The sequence below is a fragment of the Merops nubicus genome, unplaced genomic scaffold (assembly GCF_000691845.1).
Source record: "Merops nubicus isolate BGI_N331 unplaced genomic scaffold, ASM69184v1 scaffold12905, whole genome shotgun sequence".
In the NCBI taxonomy this organism is placed as follows: domain Eukaryota; kingdom Metazoa; phylum Chordata; class Aves; order Coraciiformes; family Meropidae; genus Merops; species Merops nubicus.
Window position 1 is genome coordinate 7572 of NW_008609020.1, and position 18275 is coordinate 25846.

Consider the following 18275-nt stretch of genomic DNA (forward strand, 5'->3'; position numbering starts at 1 on the left):
TTGTGTGCCTGCCACCAAGGGCCATTTACAGGTTTTGTACCCATTAGTGAGCAGTCATCAGGAGACAGCAGTCATTGCAATCCAGGCTGGAGCTGAATCAAGGACAATCAGCATTTTCTCTCTGCCAGACAGTAATGGTGCTGTCAGCTGAGAAGCAGTAAAGACCACAGTACAGGAATAGCTTTGTCCAGGCACTCCAGACATGTCACTCACAGAAACTTTCCGTTTTACCTTTCATTTTATCTGTTGCTATGATGTGATAAATCAGCTGAACTCTGAAGACATGGATTTCTCCAGGTATGTTGGAAATGAAAATATACCTGATCGAATTATGTCTTCCCTATAGGAAGAATCTCATCCTGGGATCCTAGGCCTCATGTTTTTCCAACAGACACCTAGTTCTAGGGTACCTTGTTTGGTATTCAGTCATTTTGTTTCTCCCATCAGATTCTATGTTCACCATGACACCAGTTAGCACTAGTTCAGTCTAAACTGGTTTAGCCTATCCAGGTGTGTGACTTACCTGATTCAAAGCTGACATGCCCTGAGACTTTGAGGATCAATGGAAATGGCATTCTTGCAGAAAAAAAACCAAACCAAACCAAACCCTAACTGTAAACAGGTTACAATCAGGGAAAAGTCCTTTCTCTCTTTTTACCTCTAGCCTGTTTTATTTTGTGGTTTCATCAGTTACCTACGGATAACCATGGAGTGCCTTGGATGTATGAGCTTTCTAAGAAGCATAGAACTGGAGACTTGGGAGATATGTTCTTAGCTGTCCTCTTTCGTTATGGTACTGAAAAGAAGTGAGCAAAGAACCATCCTACTTACGTCTGTGATTGCTTTCTTGGCTTTTTCCTCTGCATTCCGACACTCCTGGATCGATTCCTCCACTTCGTTCTGCATCTGGGAAATGTCACCCTCCAGCTTCTTCTTTTGATTGATCAGGCTTGTGTTCTTTTATTAAGTTTTCCCCCAAAGGAAGAAAAGTTATGATTAGATACGTAACTTCTGTAAATGCCATAACACACCAAGGTTTACTGATTTTTGCAACTCCTGGATCACACAGAGCAGTATTTGGGAAAGGAGATAGATATACGCAGATATGCAGTAAGGACTGGCCTTGAATAGCATACCCAGCTTCAGACTGAAGAAACATTAAAAATACTCTCAAAGCTGTAAATATTCAGGTTTCGATTCTGATACAATAAGAATTAATAGGCTGAAATAGAAGAATGACTAAGGCAGTTCATTTTTGAAAAGTAATGATCCAGAATCAGTCAATGAGGTGATTAAAACAAAAGCCCCACATCATCAATGGGCTGGGGGAAACACTGCAAAACATTGCCAGCCTGCAGGACATTTTCTTTTCTTTCTGACCATGATTTGGTGAGGAGAAGCTTTGGGTTTATGTGAGAAATGGTGGTGAGCCAGGACATGCCTTTCCACGGCCCTGTAAAAACTGCACTATCCACCGTGACAGAGTCCAAGGGTCTATAGTAACACAGACCTGTGACATGGCAGAGAGCACTTTGCTGTGTTTCCTTCACAATAAACCTATTGTGCACACCTACTGTACACAACACACTCAGCCTCTGTGGGTTTTATTGCTGAATAACATCAGTGCTCTGTACAAAAGCATCACCTGTGTTGCTTCTCTGAAGAAATGCCTCACCACCCCAGACATGGCTTAATTAAAAGCAGGAAACTGGTTTTACAGCATAGAAGGAGAGAAATAAAATTTGCTCTATTATCTTCCATCATAGATTTTTCTGGAAATTCTTTAAAGTGGTTGGCTGAATCATCAGCTTCAGCTAAGCTGGAGGGAGTGAGGTGGTGTATCTACAGTGAAAGAGAAAGCACAGGAAAAACCAACCTGAGTGTGAAGCAGGTTCACACGTTCAGTGGCTTCCAGCAGTTCATGCTCTGCCAGCTTCCTCGCCCGCTCAGTCTGGTCCAGCAAAGCCCTCAGCTCATCCAGCTCTGACTGGAGAAGATTGTTCCTCCTGTCAGAGACTGCCAGCTGCTCCTTCAGATCTTCGTTCATGTGTCCCGAGTCATCCAGCTGCACCTGAAGCTCCTATAACAATACAGATGTTGGAGTTTTTTTACCAGTGCAACTCCATTTCAAGCCACTGTGCTTACATAAGAGGAACCCAGACTGAAAGGTCGCATGGGGCCCACCTAAAGAATTTCAGTGCTTCCTTATCGGACAAGGGCTTCCTCCACACTAAGTTGAACAACTTTTGTGGTATGTGCTGTTATGGAGGAAAAATTGGTGTGTTCAAATCTGTGAGAGCTCTTGGTTCTGCCTGAGGCACAACTAGCTGCTAAGGTGTGGGAGAGGCGATGACTTGAGGTATCTTAGAAAAGCACCTTTTTTTTTTCAAGCTACTACAAATGTTGAAGCAAACAACAAAGCTGAATACACACACTCGCTGTATTCCAGCCAACTGACTTGCTCTCCACTTTTAAGGGACTTGCAAGCTCACAAGAAAATCATCGATTTTCTGTTCTTCTTCCTGTAGCTTTCTGCCCCTGCAGAAGGCTGTAGCCAACAAGGGTTTTGTGACTGGATCTTATCCAGCTTGTATGCAAATCTTGGAAGAAATCCATATTTTAGCATTCTCTTACACCAGACGTGATCACCAAAGGCTTTCCCTGCACATCCTTGGGACTAGCTTCTCTCGTAATTACCATCACCATTGCTGTTTTGGTCTCTGCTAATCAAACCTAGCCCACACCTACCATTGTAGGTGCTTGGGACTGGCAGCTATTGGAGTACCTTTATTTGTGTCTGCAAGACACGTGCTGACTTTGTGGCCTCTGCAGCGTGCCTGTTAGCATGGCTAAGCTGGATTTCCATCTCATTGAGGTCCCCTTCCATCTTCTTCTTGAGCCGGATGGCCTCATTTCTGCTCCGGGCTTCAGAATCAAGGGTGGACTGCAGTGAATCTATGGCGCGTTGCTGATTTCTCCTGAAAAGGACATGAACTGAGTCATTTTCCTCCCTGCACAGGAATGTAGAACTACATGACATGGTACTGCACTTTCTGTAAGTGTCTCATTTCCAGGAATGGAAGTATATCTCTGAGTGACATCCATATCACAGGTTTCTAGTGCCTCAGTGCTGTCTAGCTGGCTGGTGTGCTTCACACCTTCAGCTAACTCCCAATCTGCAAACACTTGTAACGTCCTTCTTCCACATTTTCTTTGTCAATATTGGAGCATGGAGTTCTTTCAGATCTCTTGTAAACTCAGACAAGTACAAGTTTGAACCTAACAAGAAGCACTTCAAACTTAGCAGTCACTTACCGAGGTAATTACTAAACCATTCACTGGGGTGTTTTATGTCTTGGGCTTTTTATGAAGGCATTACTGGAGGGGATTAGTCAAACTGAAGGTAGGCAGCTAAATTCTAAGCTAATTACTCTAGGTGCTCTTTATAGTAAATGACATGTGTAAGCTACAATATATTGTGTCTTAAAGTAGATGTTGAAACAGCTTTCTTACGCTCGATTATAAGGGGAATAATTCAGGAATAGAAATCGATGTTATGGACATCTAAAGTGAGAAGAGATTAAGCCCGCCCTAATTAACAGTCTGGTCCCTCTGTGAAAGGCGTGTCAATTTAAAGATCACAAAACAGATACAGACAGGTGCTTAATTTTCTTGACTAATAGTTGAGTGCTATGATTAAAGTTTTGCTCTCCTACACAACCAGAAGGTAACTCAAAACACAGAATATGACTCACACAGGGAAATATTTATCTCACTGCTGGCCAAGTTTTGCTGAAAGAGTAGGTGTTCTGGGAAATCACCAGCTCAACAAGGAAAAAGGAGCCTTGTTGCTTTGGCTAAATACTGAACTGTACCCTATCCTCACAGGAAACAACACAGCATGTCTGCTGAACAAGCTAGCAACAAAATACTCATAAATCCAAGGCATAAAGCATCGATTAGGATAGTTTGTCCAAAGATCTCTGTAATCCAGATATCTGCAGGACATCAAAAGATAATATCTGAAAGGATCAAAACATTATTTATTTTTGAAAAAACATATCAGTCCTTGTACCTAGGCCATCCAAGGTAGGCCTTGGATTTCGCCTTCCCTACCCTTTTGCCTACCAACAAGCAATGACACAGCTTTTGGATTAATAGCATTGGGACACTGACTAAATCAAGGCCAGAGTCTGCCAAAAATCTGTCCCAGTGTAGCATTATTTTAGGAGTCTAACTCTTCAGACTAGTGTTAGTGCTGAGGAGGAAAGGAGAGACAAAAGACATCATCCTTCTGTCTTGTAATTGCTTTCCATTTTTTCTGTTTACCTCTTTCACCTGCAAACTTCACTCGTTTCATGTTCATACTTTCTGCAAAAAAACCTCTGCAAGTCTCACTGCTTACCCAAATGGCATACACATAATGGCAAACTTCTCACATCCTCCCACAATCAGTGTAGCCATAATTGCATAAACTTAACTAAATGCAGAGGTAAAGATTTCCTTCAGATAATAGAGGTTTGAGCACTATCGAGGTGATACTGCTGAACTCACCTGTGGTTCCCCTTGGGAGGCAGCCACCCCAGAGGATTAGAAGACAGCTCTCTATACCTACATGCCTCCCTACTGTAAACATACAAACAGTGGCCTTTGGTCTGCTGTGACTTTGGTTGTGCCAGTCCATTGTGTTACAGCTCCATTGTGTTACTGTGATGTGTATTATGGGCTTATGTGTGCACTGGCAGAGACTGAACTGACAGGAATATTTGAACTAAGCAATGGCAGTGTGGTAGGACTACCCTTTGGCAAATAATCAGAGCTGGTTTTGTTTCTGGTACAGCCAGTATCTGCTTGTCCTGGCATAACTACCTTTGGTGCATTTGACTGGCTTGGGCCTTGAGAATATTTCTGTTTTTTTGAGATTTTCCCCTTAAAAATCCACACTCTTCCTGTACACTACCTTATATTTTCCATTTCTTCCTCCTTTTCTGCCAGTTTCCTTTCGAAGTCTGCCTTAAGCTGAGAAAGTTCAAGCTGAAAACGAAGGGTCTTACTTTCTTCATGCTCCAAAGCTCCCTGAAATAGAAAGCACCAAGTCCAGAAGTTGCTATTGTTTTTTTAAAAAGTCACAAACTGCTGCACAAAGATGATGTCTTCACACTTTTCTTCCCATTCCCAACAGCACTGTTTTCTTCCTACTTCTCTCTCTATTCAAGGATGTGAACAGCCTACATGGCAAAACAATGCATTTATTTGCCTTTTAATGCAAACATTTGGAAAACTGAGAGGCAAGCTCCTCAAAAGACAAATTGTCAAACAATCCACAGCCTGCGTGAAAACAAATACCTTAGGCCCTGCCTGCATGGTTTTGATGTCAACAGATGCTCCCTGCTCCACACTCCTGTACAGACATCCTATGGAAATTCACAGGCTTGTAAAGGATAGGCAAAGACTGAAAGTTGTTGGGAGAGTGAAGGGGTCTACTCATCTCCAGATCTCAAAGATCTCTCCAAATCATGAAGTGCTGAAAGCCTCCCAGTTATACAATGTTCATGGGCAATATGACTTCAAGGAAAGACACAACAGACATCAGCTCTGTGTGACAAAAATATTCTGTCTGCACGTTCCAATTAACATGGAGACAAGTCTATGAAACAAGGGAGATTTGTTCCTATGTCTTCACTCTTACATATAGTAGTCAAAAACTGAGCTGACAACAGTGATGTAACAAGGCCTCTGACTTCCTGGTCTTGCATAAACCAGGCTCAGTGGCATTCTGTCTCCTTTCTGCTCGCATCAAGCAAGGAGGGAAAGCACAAAACTGAACATCATATATTTTGGAAGTGCTCTCTGAAGGGTAAAGTAGCACAGGCTTAGCTGTGCTTCCTTTGAGAGATAATGGAAACAAAATGGAATTCTGAAGGCAAAGCTGTACAACCCCCTTACCAATCTCCAGCCATCATGCAGCAGCCACAGGTCAGTCAGATGCACACTTCATGCCAAGGAGCCACAATGTATTAATGGGGATAGCACTCAGAAGTACTGTGTGTCACCAGTGGTGACTGCCAGGGACTCAAATTCACAAGGAAAGGAGAAAATCTGCATTGAACTGTTCCTTTCACAATTAACATAAAATACATCACCACTTTACTTTCGTTAGTTCCTAATATCACTGAGCTTTAGGAAGTCATTCCACTCGGTCCAGGAAAGTAAAGCGTGCCCTTTAGATCCCTCAAGAACTGATGTATTCTTTCTAGCAAGAGAAATTTATTGACAGATCAGATAGTCACTCTCCACATCTCAGAGCTGTGGAAGAAAGGCATGCTCTTGCCTCTGCTCTGATCAGGACACCTGTTTGTTTGGCTGTGAAATCCCTGCAAAGTATAAAGCATCCTGTAAACAGACAAAAGAAGTTGCACAGCATTTAAGATGTGAATGGATCCCTGCCACTGGGTGATGTTCATTTTAGCAGATATTGAGAACATTTCAAAAGAATCACAGAATCACTATGGTTGGAAAGGATCTCCAGGGTCATCAAGTCCAACCTTCCTCCCAACATTTCCCTAACCACTAGACCATAGCCTCAAGTGCTACATCTACTCAGTTTTTGAACATTTCCAGGGAAGATGACTCCACCACCTCCCTGGGCAGCCCGTTCCAGTGTCTAACCACTATCTCAGTGAAGAAATTCTTCCTAATATCCAACTGAAACCTCCCCTGGTGCAACTTGAGGCCATTTCCTCTCATCCTATCATAAGTAATTTGGGAGAAGAGACCAACAGCAGCCTCACTACAAGCTCCTTTTAGTTAGTTGTAGAGAGCAATGAGGTCTCCTCTCAGTCTCCTCTTCTCCAGACTAAACAACCCCAGTTCCCTCAGCCAGTCCTCACAAGGCATGTTTTCCAGCCCTCTCACCAGCCTCGTTGCCCTTATCTGGACCCGCTCCAGCACCTCCATGTCCTTCTTATCCAGTGGTGCCCAAAACTGGACACAGTACTCAAGGTGGGGCCTCGCCAATGCTGAGTCCAGGGGCATGATCATCTCCCTACTGCTGCTGGTCACACCATTTCTCATACAGGCCAGGATGCCATTGGCCTTCTCGGCCACCTGGGCACACTGCTGGCTCAGGTTCAGCCAGCTATCCACCAGCACTCCCAGGTTCTTTCCCACCAGGCAGCTTTCCAGCCACTCTTCCCCAAGCCTGTAGCGTTGCCTGGAGTTGTTGTGACCCAAGTGCAGGACCCAGCACTTGGCCTTGTTGAACCTCACACAGCTGACCCCAGCACATTGCTCCAGCCTATCCAAATCCCTCTGCAGAGCCTTCGTAGGCTCAAGCAGATCAACACTCCCTCTTAATTAAACAAATGCAGGCTTCACTAAAAATCCCTTGCTATGTGCTGTATTCCTTCTAGCAAGCAACACCTACACCCCTTCGTAGGTTTGCAAAGCACTTCCAAAAAAGAAAAAAACCGGACAACCAAGCCCTTTCAATGAATAACCAGGATTTCCAGTTGGCTTGTTTCGTATCATTGGTTTGTTTCTAGAAACTAGGATGAGGCTTCCCTTTTGGGCATATGCATATTTGTCACTGTAGAAATTAATGTAGTGATTCTAAATATTTTTACCAGAGTCCTATTTGGAGTCAAAAATTTTCTAAATGGCCTTGTTCCTTTTGGCTTCTGAGACTGCTGCCAGTTTTTTAAGCACTCTGCAGTATCCAACACAATATCCAAGACCTTATAAAATTAAAAGTCATCAGGAGGTTTGTTTCGTTATTCTCAAAAACAAGAAATGGTGAATTTGCAGTTGGAAACCAAACACTAGAAATGTCTGATAAAACAGTATGAGACCATCATTCTCAGCAGTTTGTTTCCTGAAAGACTGAAATATGCTGTATCAATATGAGCAAGGGCTGGATTTTCAGGACGTAAGCAGAAGATTTATGATCTTCCTGAAAGGGAAAGAAAATCCACAACAACAAAACCCCAAAACCTACAAGGCACCTCCTATGAAAAGGCCTCCAGTGATGATCTCAGAGCTGGCATCTCCAAAAGTCACTAGTCATTCTTGAAAACAGTGGCTAGCAAGCCCAGAGGAGTTGGGTGCAGAGAAGTTGCTCTTGCTAAGAGGTAACACTTTGTGTTGCTGAGAGGATGAAAGAGGAAGGAAAATTGTGATTAAGACACCCTTTCCTCTCCCTTTGAGCTTTCTTTCCTTACCTCTGCTTCTTCCAGAGCCAGCTGAACTTCTGACTTTTCTTGTTCCATCTGTTTCTTGGCTTTTTCTATTTCATGGAGGCTCTTGTTTCCTTCACTGATCTGATTGGTCAGATCAGAAATCTCCTCTTAAACAAAGAAAGAATGGATGGATTTAGTGATCAGAGTGTTCCAAACATACTGCAATTCATGGAATGTGAATACAGGACCCATGCTTCAGACGACTGCCTCCAGGGCTCATCTCTACATAAAGCGCTGCCTTACTTCCAATTTCAGCAACTGTTTTTACCTGACCAGCTTGAAAGCACAGACATGCTTGTAAATGCTTTTTGAAGTAGTTATAGTGGTTTAGTTTTTATCTGTGATCTGCAGGTTAGCAGTGCCACACTCTGCTTTGGGAGCTGTGTAGGCTTCATCTGCTGCAGCTCTGTCATCAATATCGTTCCTCCCTGAGACTGGCACCTCTGCCAGTGAGCTTCATTGACAGGCAAGCAAAGGGAAGCCTACTCTTCTCTGGCCATACCAATTTCTATGTTCAAAACCTTCATTGCCAGCAGTCAGGGTCTCCAAACACATTGGAAATCTAGGCTCAAAGGTGAGATAAACACCTCTCCTTACAGCTGCTACAAGGCACCTGTACCCCTCCAGCTGTCCACTGGTGTGACTCTCACACTGAACATGGGGTCTGAATGAAGCCTACCTTGGAGGTTCTTGTTTTCTCTTTTCAGTGTCTCCAGATGGTCCAGTGTCTCCTCATAGGCATTCTTCAGCTTGAAGAGCTCAGTGCTGAGGCCACGGGCCTCCTTCTGGGAAGCCTCCAGCTCTGCCTGCGACTCTTCATACTTCTGCTTCCAGTCACTGATGATCTTGTCAAACCCACGCTGCTTCTTGTCCAGGGAGGCAGCTGCTGAGTTTGCCTTCTCCAGGTCAATCATCATGTCTTCCAGCTCATTCTGCAGCCTATGCTTTGTCTTTTCTAGAGAAGAGCACTTGGCATTGGCTGCCTCGATGGCTTCCTCAGCTTCTTGCAGGCGAGCAGCAAGTTTCTTCCTAACAGGTGGAAAGAGACAGTGAAATGACTGAAAGCCACCACTGCCATGTTATCCAGAAAAACTAACACTAAAGCACTACCTCAGTAAATCAATTTCAAAATGGAAAAATGGGGGACAAGGGGAAGGGGGTGGGAAAACAGCCTCTAGAGAGAGGGGACTATGACAGGAAAACAACAGCTTAGATGATGAATGCTGACATGGGGCAGTTAATTTTGTGCATGTGTGTGAATATCTGAAACTGGACTTCTGAACTCTCAAGCAGCAGCTTGCTACTCACTAGCTGTAACCAGGATGTGTTGGCTTTAAATTTTGATAAGACCTAGCCTAAATGAAAGTGACACTTTCCTCCAGTTGAGAGAGAGAGGAGTCCCAGCAAGAAGAGGTCCTAGAAAGAAAGGAGGGTGCAGAAAGAAGAATGTGAAAATGCTAGATGTGAAAATGCTAGATGGAGAAAATATAATGGAAGTAGGGGAAGAACCTGCAGATCAGAGATGTGTGGAGGCAGATGCTGGAGATGCTCAGAGACCTTGCCCAATAACACCTGAGACTGATAACTAGGAGCAGCTGCACAGCATGAGCCAACATGACTTTCTGTCCTGTCTTCCCAGGGGCAGCCATCATTGGGAAGGGAATTCAGGACCAAGGGAACATAACACTCGGCTGGGGCAAAGCAAGTGAGTGCACGAGGTAACCAAATAGGGTAATCTGATCTTGTTAGTTCTTAAATAAACCTCAGCATCTGCATCCCCTACCCCACGGACAAGGACCCAACAGAAACATTGACCTGCTCAAGTAATGAAAAGAAGAAGGACAGCCACAAATTACAGCAATGAGCCAGAGTTTTCTCCAAACAGGTTGTCCTGGGAGTTGTTGAAGTCCCGGTCAGCGCAGTGAGGTGACCCAAGGGCACGAAGTAGCCCATGTAACCCACTTACTTGGCATCTTCCAGCTCCTCAGTTCTCTGAATGGCATCAGTCTCATACTTTGTTCTCCACTGTGCCACTTCTGCGTTTCCCTTGGAGAGAGCCCGCTGCAGCTCTGCCTTGGCTTCCTGTTCCTCCTCATATTGCTCCCGCAAGAGATCACAGTCGTGCCTGGCTGCTTGCAGGGCATGAGCCAGGGCATTTTTGGACTGCAGGGATAGAAGGCATTGCTGAATAACCTGCAGCAAAACCCAGCCCCTAGAAATTCAAACTGAGGCTTAAGCCTTTTATTTCTTTTTGCCTCTGGCCTTGACAGTCCAGGTCAAGAGGTGAGAAGTGTTTCAAGTCATCCCTAGTCGGTGACATGCTGAGGAAGCAATCTAGACTGAAGGTATAATTTAACAGACTTTTAAGATGTGAGATCTGAGATTTTGGCTATCCTACTGATAAGTTCTATTTAACAGTTCTGAATGCTGATTCATCCCAAACTCTTCTCTTGTAACTTGCCTCAAGGGCAGGAACTTACATCAGACCAGGAAACATTCTCAGTCCTATGTCTCATTTCAGCTTTTATCCAGGCTAAAAATGAACACGAACAGTTTTCCTCATTCTATTTCAGTGAATGGAACACAGTCAAAGCATTACCTTGGTTTCCTCATCTAGCTGCCTCCTAAGTTCTTCAATCTGTTGTGTAAATGATGTTTTACCCCTGGACAGCTGACTTATCAGTGACTCTTTCTCTTCAAGTTGTCTTATAAATTCACCTGCCAAAGTATTTAACCAAAAAAAAAAGTAAGATGATGCAGTGACAAAGTCCCAGCCAGAATCAAAGTCCCAGCCAGAATCAAAGTCCCACCTGTCGAATTCTGCTGAAGGAAAGAACTAAGAGTGATTGCAACTGACCTTTTGTGAAACTTCTTCTAAAGTTGTAACCATTAGACACTTAACCAGGATAGTTTTTCTTAGGGCTTTTTTTGTTTATTTATTTGTTTGTTTGGGGGTGGAGGGGTGGGTTCTGTGGGGTGGGTTTTTTGTAATTTTTTTTTAACTGCCAATACCTCAATTCATTAATTTTAGTTCAGCTCATGGGATCAGACCAGACTGATGCTCACTTTCAGAATGTGCAGTTGTAGCTGATTTTGTTTATCCTTGTCTTCATTAGTTTACATTGCTTTTCCAGAGACCTGTTTTCAGAGGGCTGCACAGCACCCTGAGAACCTCACAATGACCAATGTACAGAGCAGAGGGCTACCCTAAGGAAAACTTCATTTACCACAGAAAGGGCGTCACTTATGTATAGGAGTACAAAAGATTAACAAGAAAGCACAAATGAAAAATATATCTTTGAAAATACACAGAACAGTAGTATCCGATGAGGACACAAAGATTAAATAGCTAAAAACTCTGGCTAACAAGGTGGTAAGCACTTAGAGGATATATGGTATTTTTTGTCAGATGTGAGCATCTTCTAGAGTGCAGTGCCCAAGGTCACGCTGAGGAATTTGGTATTCACACAGGAAGCAGCAGTATGCCAACTCCCTCCTCCTCCCTCTTGACAGATGTACGTGTCCTTGTTCCTGAAGTCGGGCACCTGGACAGTTCATCCATTTCAGCACATGAGATAGTATCACCACATGCTGGTAGATATGCTTATAGGTTTGTTTTAAAGGCCAGTCTGAGGCAAGGTCCCCCCTGCAAGGTTAGAAATGTCAAAAAAGACAAAGCTGCTGCTCCATTCAGCAGTCCTCATCCAGCCACCTTCAGAGCAGATGCCATTGCACAACAGGTCTCACCAATGCAGTGCTGAGACACACATGAGAAGTTACTGAGAAACAGTCCATCTGAGCTGAACGTGCACTTACCATTCTCACTCTGGAGTTTTGTCTTCTGAGTCGTGAGGTCATTCATGAGACGAGTCATTTCCTCCAGTTTTGTTTTTGTCTCATTCAGGTGGTCTTCATAAGTGCGACAAAGTTTCTCTGCGTTCGCCTAACAGGGATCAGGAGAAGAAGACAAAGCTTCATAACTTTTGTCTTTCAGAGGAATGCCAGATATCAAAGACACAAATATCACAGCAGCAGCGGGGAATAATAACCCTGTGTTTTATAGTCCCAGGACACAGAACTCCCTATCAAACCACCTTCAACTTTTTTTTCCCTGAAGTGCATTCTGAATGGAAGCACCAGTGTAAAAAGACTCTGCAAGAACTTCAAAAGCAACCACATGTCTATGAAGTTCAGTCATAGCCTCCTCATAATTGCTAGATGGAATATCACCTCAAATAAAATTGCTCTACTGATTTTGCTTTAATTGCAATTTATCTAAACTGAGTTGATGACAGCTTTCTATCTCTCAGAATACCAGAATTTATTTTCTTCACTTGAAAGAACTCTTCCAGTGTTCTGGAAGCTACCAAGACTACTCAGGAATCCACAATTCAGCTATAGGTAGGAAAAATACACATGGTGGTCACGCATGCCTTTGCTTTGCATGCCTTGCTGACACAGGTCAAAACTGTGAACCAAGGTCAGGACCTGAGAGGACTCTGCAGAGGAAGGGAAGCATCCTGTCCTGGATGGCATCACCCCAGTCATCACCATCCTGGGGGGAGCATAATTTATGTGACACAGTTTCGTGCTCTGAGATATATGGATAAAAAATATGCTTGGGCCTGGGGATGCACTATGTGTTTTGACAGGCCATTTTAATTGCTATCCCATCTCCAGGTAAGAAGAGTTATGCCACTATCTGGGGAAGGGGGAGCACTAGGTATGTAAGCACCCTCAGAATGCAAGACACCACCTTCTAAAACACTCTAGCCCTACCAGGTGTCCAGAGAAACCTTCAGACCAGCCTTAGCTACACATGACCTTTGGGGGTTTGGGCATCTTCAAGACACTTACTTTTCCCTTGGCCATCTGCTCCATGTTGGAAGACAGATCATCCACTTCCATTTTCAGCTCACTTTTCTCCTTTTCCAGTTTCTGCTTGACCCGCTGCAGGTTGTCCAGTTGCTCCCCCATCTCAGCCACACTGTCTGCATGCTTCTTCCTCAGGGTGGCGGCCGTGGCTTCGTAGTGCAGCGTGGCCTCCTCGAGGTCCCGACGCAGCTTCAGGAACTCCGCCTCACGTTTCTTGTTCATCTCCAGCTGGGCAGCTGTCGCTCCCCCAGCCTCCTCAAGTCGCTCACTCAATTCCTCCAGCTCTCGGGCCAAATCTGATCTCTGCTTTTCCACCTTGGCTCGAGCAGCTCTTTCTGCTTCCAGCTCCTCTTCTAGTTCTTCTATACGAGCCTACCAAAGGGACACGAGTACCTTCGGGTCACTTTCATGACGATTCCCATCAGAAGACCATGCAGCACCTTACGAATTTTTAAACCCTCTGCTAGCCCACACTTTACAACATGGTGGAAGCACAGCAGTTAAAGGACTTACCCATTTGTGCCAGTAAATCAGACCTTGAGCTAGAGTAAGGATCATGGGCCACATCTTTCTCACAGCAGATTGCTCTACAAGCTCTGGTTCAAGACATTTATGTCAAGTGCATTGACCTTATACTCATGTACTTGACATTCAGCTGAAGTACATGAGAGAAGTTACTTGATAGTAGATAGCAGCAACTGTCATTGTCATTGAAGGGGACTCTTTGTTCCTGTTTTAAGAGCTCTGAGACTGAAGTAGTTTCTCTCTAGGAGTCTTAAGACAGGATTTCAAACACAGCAGTGTGTAGAATTGCATGAATAACGAGTATTCATTGGGAGCAGTCTTTTTATGAAGCAGTTATTTTGACCAGTCTACACTGCATGTCCAAGTTAAGCAAATGTTCTTTAAAAAAAAAAGCAAAAACAAACCAACCAACCAACCAAAAACACCAAAAAGAAAAAAAAAAAAAAAAGCAAAACCATCCAGAGCTGATAATTTAGGTCAAGTTATTTTGTTTGGACTGTGATGACTTTCTTTGTGCTTTTCATTTCTGTTGAAAATTTTCTATGCATTTGAGCACATCCCCTAAATTTCAAATCCACACTTATTGCTGCTGAATGCCTCTCCAGCATCCACCCTCAGCTCCATTGTTCCATTGGTCTGGAACAATATTATTTGCTTAAAACACCAGAGCCTTTCTGCCTTGCTGAAACCACTAGCATTCTGTGGTCTTATGTCCTGCTATTGGCTAGAAACCACTATAGACCAAGTATTCTGAGGGAAAAAAGGATCATTCTGGGAAGCTTCTGAGTTGCTCCAAGCACTTTGGGTTTTGGCAACAAGCTGCAGATAGCCACGAAATGTTTCTGCAAAGCTCTTCAGTGATGCACAAAGAGAAACTCATCTTAAGATATGTGGAAAAAGAAGCAAGCTGACCTGAAGCTCCTTGATCTTCTTCTGCAGCTGCATCACTATAGCTTGTTCATCTTCTATCTTGGAATTCAGCTGGCTCATTTCAAATTCTTTCCTGCCAGAGAAAGGAAAATCCTACTGTGACAATTTTCCCTGTAGTTTCAAGTTAGGCTTTTACAATTTTTAAGGAGGTATTCAGTGAAACTTCTAATGCATCTAAAAATGAAAGCAATCCTCAAATGTTACAATTTGCATGAAAACACATCTTTCTCTGAGCAGCGGTTTCCAAGTCAAGACTCTGCATGCATTTTTGCAATTATATTCCTGGTTTTTTTTTGTGTCATACAAAAGCAACGTTATTTTCAGACTGTGGAAAAATATATTTAACAGTCAAGTCTTTCAACAATACTGTCATAGCTACTTACAATGAACAACTTTTTAGCAACTTCCTTCAGCTTTCCCCTCTAAGCAATGACAAACATAAATAACTTTTTTTCAGTTCTGGAAAGTATAATGAATTCTAATGTTTCAAGCAAACCATACACAAGTAAGAGTGATTTTCCCTCCCTTCTTTGCTAAACACTCCTTCTACATGGAATTCCCTTTCAGCCACCACCAGAGCAAGATGACACACCCAACACCTCTGGAATGACAGTCGTAACTGTGCTACCTTATTCTGCACAACAGAGTCAGTCTCTTACTTTTTTAGCTTTTCCTCCATCTGCAGCTTATCATTCTCCAAGTCCATGACACTTTCTTGGGTCAGCTTTAAATCCCCTTCCAGTTTGCGTTTTGCCCTTTCTAGATCCATCCTCACTTTCTTCTCTTGTTCAAGTGAGCCTTCAAGCTTTAGGAACAAGGTCACTTATTAAACATATTAAACACAGATGTTTTACAACAGTCATATGTATGCTGAGCCCAGTTTTGTGGCTCTCTTTGCAAGCTGCAAAGCAGAAGTTCTTAAGTGCAAGCATCCTCTTTTACATTTTTTTGGTTTTCTAGCAGCCAGTGGGCATATGGGCTAAAGAAATGTAACACAACGGTTAGTCCGTGCTTTACATTTGTGCAAGCATTACAATTCTCTCAATAGCAAAGCTCTGTTTGACTTGATGCCCATTACACTGCAAATGCAAACTGAGTGGATTTTCCCTTGTTACTGCACTCCTTTCAAAGGCTGAACTACACACAGAAGTTTTTCTCATGTTCAAAGCTTTGCAACATTTCAGACTGATGAAAACTCTAAGCGGTGGACAAACAAGCCTGGGGAAACATGAAAGTAGAGCTAGCTTACATCATCCACTTGCTGTTCCAGTTTCACTTTAGCTTTGCTCAGGGTGTTGACTTTGTCCTCCTCTGCTTGCAGGTCATCCAGAACTTGCTGATGAGCTTCCTGCAAAGACTTTTTCTCCTTGGTAAGTTTGCTGATATTCTCATCAAGAGTTGCCATTTCTTCTGTAAGGTTTTTGACCTGTGTGAGAAAAGAGTGTGTATTTGTAAGACTTTGAAGCAAGGGATTATCATAACCTGGCTCAAATGACTCTCTGTACTGAACTTGTGTGCAGGAGGACAAGGAAAAGAAAGCAATCCCATCGCTCTCAGTCCTTTACAGCTTTTTTGAGTGAAATTGCCAGCAAGGGAGAAAATGTGTGCTAGTTCTTGTTGTGGATTTAGTACATTCTTTCAAGTGTACTACATTCTTTTCAGTGTCACTCTCATTGTGGTGGACTCCAGCTCCCTGGGAGAAGTAGGAAATAAGCTTTACATTTACATAATTCTTTAGCTGAACTGCAGCAAAATTCACTTCAGAAAAAGAGAAACTTAGGCTCGGTTAGCACTTTTTTCCTCATGAGGTCAAATAGCTCTGTGTACACTGATCCATCAGCGTGGCCTTTGTAACAGAGTGCAAAACCATCAGAAGACCAGTAGCTCTGGTCAAATACATGGTGAAGTTGTATAGGTACCTTGTTTTCAGTAGCATGCTTCTCTTTCTCTACTTTTGCAAGCGTTATTTCAAGGTCGTCAATATCCTTCTTGAGCTCAGAGCACTCATCTTCCAATTTTCTCTTTTTAGAAGTCAGCTCAGAATTCATCTCTTCCTCATCCTCAACCCGCTCTGTCAGTTCTTTGACTTTGGCCTCCAGCTGAATCTTGGATTTGATCAACAAGTCGCATCTTTCCTCAGCATCTGCCAGAGTGTCTTGCTCCTGGTGTAGCACAAGGAAGAGAACAGCCATGAGTGCCTGGCCTTTTTGCTTCCTCACTTGTCTCCTATACTGTAAGCAGTTAGAGAGCCTGATCCAACACTACAGAGCAGCGTAAGGAAAATTTCCTGCTCCTGATTTCAGAAGACAAGCCCGACAAGTAATTAACAAACAGAAGGAGACAGTAGTGAATCTGACTAGTCACATTTGACTACTTCCATATCTAACTGCCATGGACATTGCCTTGGACAGAACCTGCTAATATTTACATTGCTACCCCACGTGGTTATACACTAGAACATGAGAATTTCTACCTGCTCTAAGTTTTGGCAAGACTCCACAAGACCAATAGCCTATTTTAGTTGAATTGCACTAACACTCTGGTCTGTACGCCTTTGAGTTACAAAGAACATCTAATAAATATATGAATATATATGTTGACTCACAGCTTGGAGCTGGAGAAGCAAATCATTTTTTTCCTGAACTAAAGAGACTTGCTTTTCTTCAAGTTCCTTTCTCCTGGCTTCAGATTTTTCCAGGGCCTCCTTCAGCTTCAAGAACTCTTCCTTCATATTGGCCATTTCCTTTTCAGTTTCTGCAGACTTCAGAAGAGGTTTGATCTTAAAGAAAAGCTTCATCCAGGGCCAGTTCTTCACAGCCATAAAAGCACGGATGTTCCACTGAATTACAAGAAGGGCATCCCTGGTTTAAGAAGAAAACAAACAAAATTCCTTAAAACTTAGCCTGAATTTAGAAAGTGAGAATTTTCTTCATTCTCAGTCAGTTTTATGGATTTGTTCTCAGTAATATAAGGAACTTGTACTAGGTTCCAAGATATACAAGAAAATTCGTCCATATTGTTTGATTTTTCAGGGGCATGAAAAATTTCCAAATCTGATATTCACCAGAGCTGCAGGCAACTAACATATAGTTGGTATTATTTTTATTATACATCCACTTGAAGCCTTTAATTTAGGGTTAACTATAGCCTTAGGGACTGTAATAATGATTCTATTCAACATATAATTAAGTGGTAATGACTGTTATCCACTAAGATGACAGGGGTGCTTCATACCTGCGCTCCACTATCTTCTGAAACTCAATCCGCATCAGTCTGCCGCGTGCTCTTGCCTGGATCATCGTTAAGATTTTTGCAAGTCTTTCATCCCTCATTTCTTCTAGATGGCCCAAGAGACCAGCCTTGAAGAACACCTGGTACACGCACAGATATCATGTCACCATGATAAAATCATTCAACGAGTGATTTTATTCCAGAGTTGCACAGACCTTATTGAACTCTTTCAGAAGAATGGTGTTTTTATTGACACAAAGTAAAAAAATAGAGTTTTTTTACTACTTGCATCAGTGACTTCACTGTACAGTTCCAAAGTTGTTTTACAACTGGATCTCATCTTCCCAGTTTTGAATAGGCCAAACTATTTTATTGCCACATTTTTATTGCCACAGTACATTCCAGCTGTGGCAGGGTTCGAAGCAGGTCAGCTGAACCACAACTCCCAACTCCCAGAGACCCCTGCTAATGGGATCA

The 18275-nt window shown here is 43.0% G+C and overlaps 1 protein-coding gene across 1 annotated transcript in view; it reads right to left on the minus strand.

The window, feature by feature from the left end:
- Window positions 1-18275, minus strand: part of LOC103773113 (myosin heavy chain, cardiac muscle isoform) — a 45111-nt gene that overhangs the window by 4777 nt on the left and 22059 nt on the right. The window contains exons 22-37 of the mRNA XM_008940469.1: window positions 17802-17938; window positions 17173-17428; window positions 16487-16729; window positions 15817-15993; window positions 15227-15372; window positions 14550-14640; window positions 13095-13484; window positions 12054-12180; window positions 10837-10955; window positions 10204-10400; window positions 8917-9266; window positions 8220-8344; window positions 4961-5076; window positions 2786-2978; window positions 1877-2080; window positions 832-957 (exon numbers count right to left, since the gene is read on the minus strand). Coding sequence (XP_008938717.1) covers window positions 832-957; window positions 1877-2080; window positions 2786-2978; window positions 4961-5076; window positions 8220-8344; window positions 8917-9266; window positions 10204-10400; window positions 10837-10955; window positions 12054-12180; window positions 13095-13484; window positions 14550-14640; window positions 15227-15372; window positions 15817-15993; window positions 16487-16729; window positions 17173-17428; window positions 17802-17938 — 2997 coding nt within the window. The remainder of the gene's footprint in view (window positions 1-831; window positions 958-1876; window positions 2081-2785; window positions 2979-4960; window positions 5077-8219; window positions 8345-8916; window positions 9267-10203; window positions 10401-10836; window positions 10956-12053; window positions 12181-13094; window positions 13485-14549; window positions 14641-15226; window positions 15373-15816; window positions 15994-16486; window positions 16730-17172; window positions 17429-17801; window positions 17939-18275) is intronic.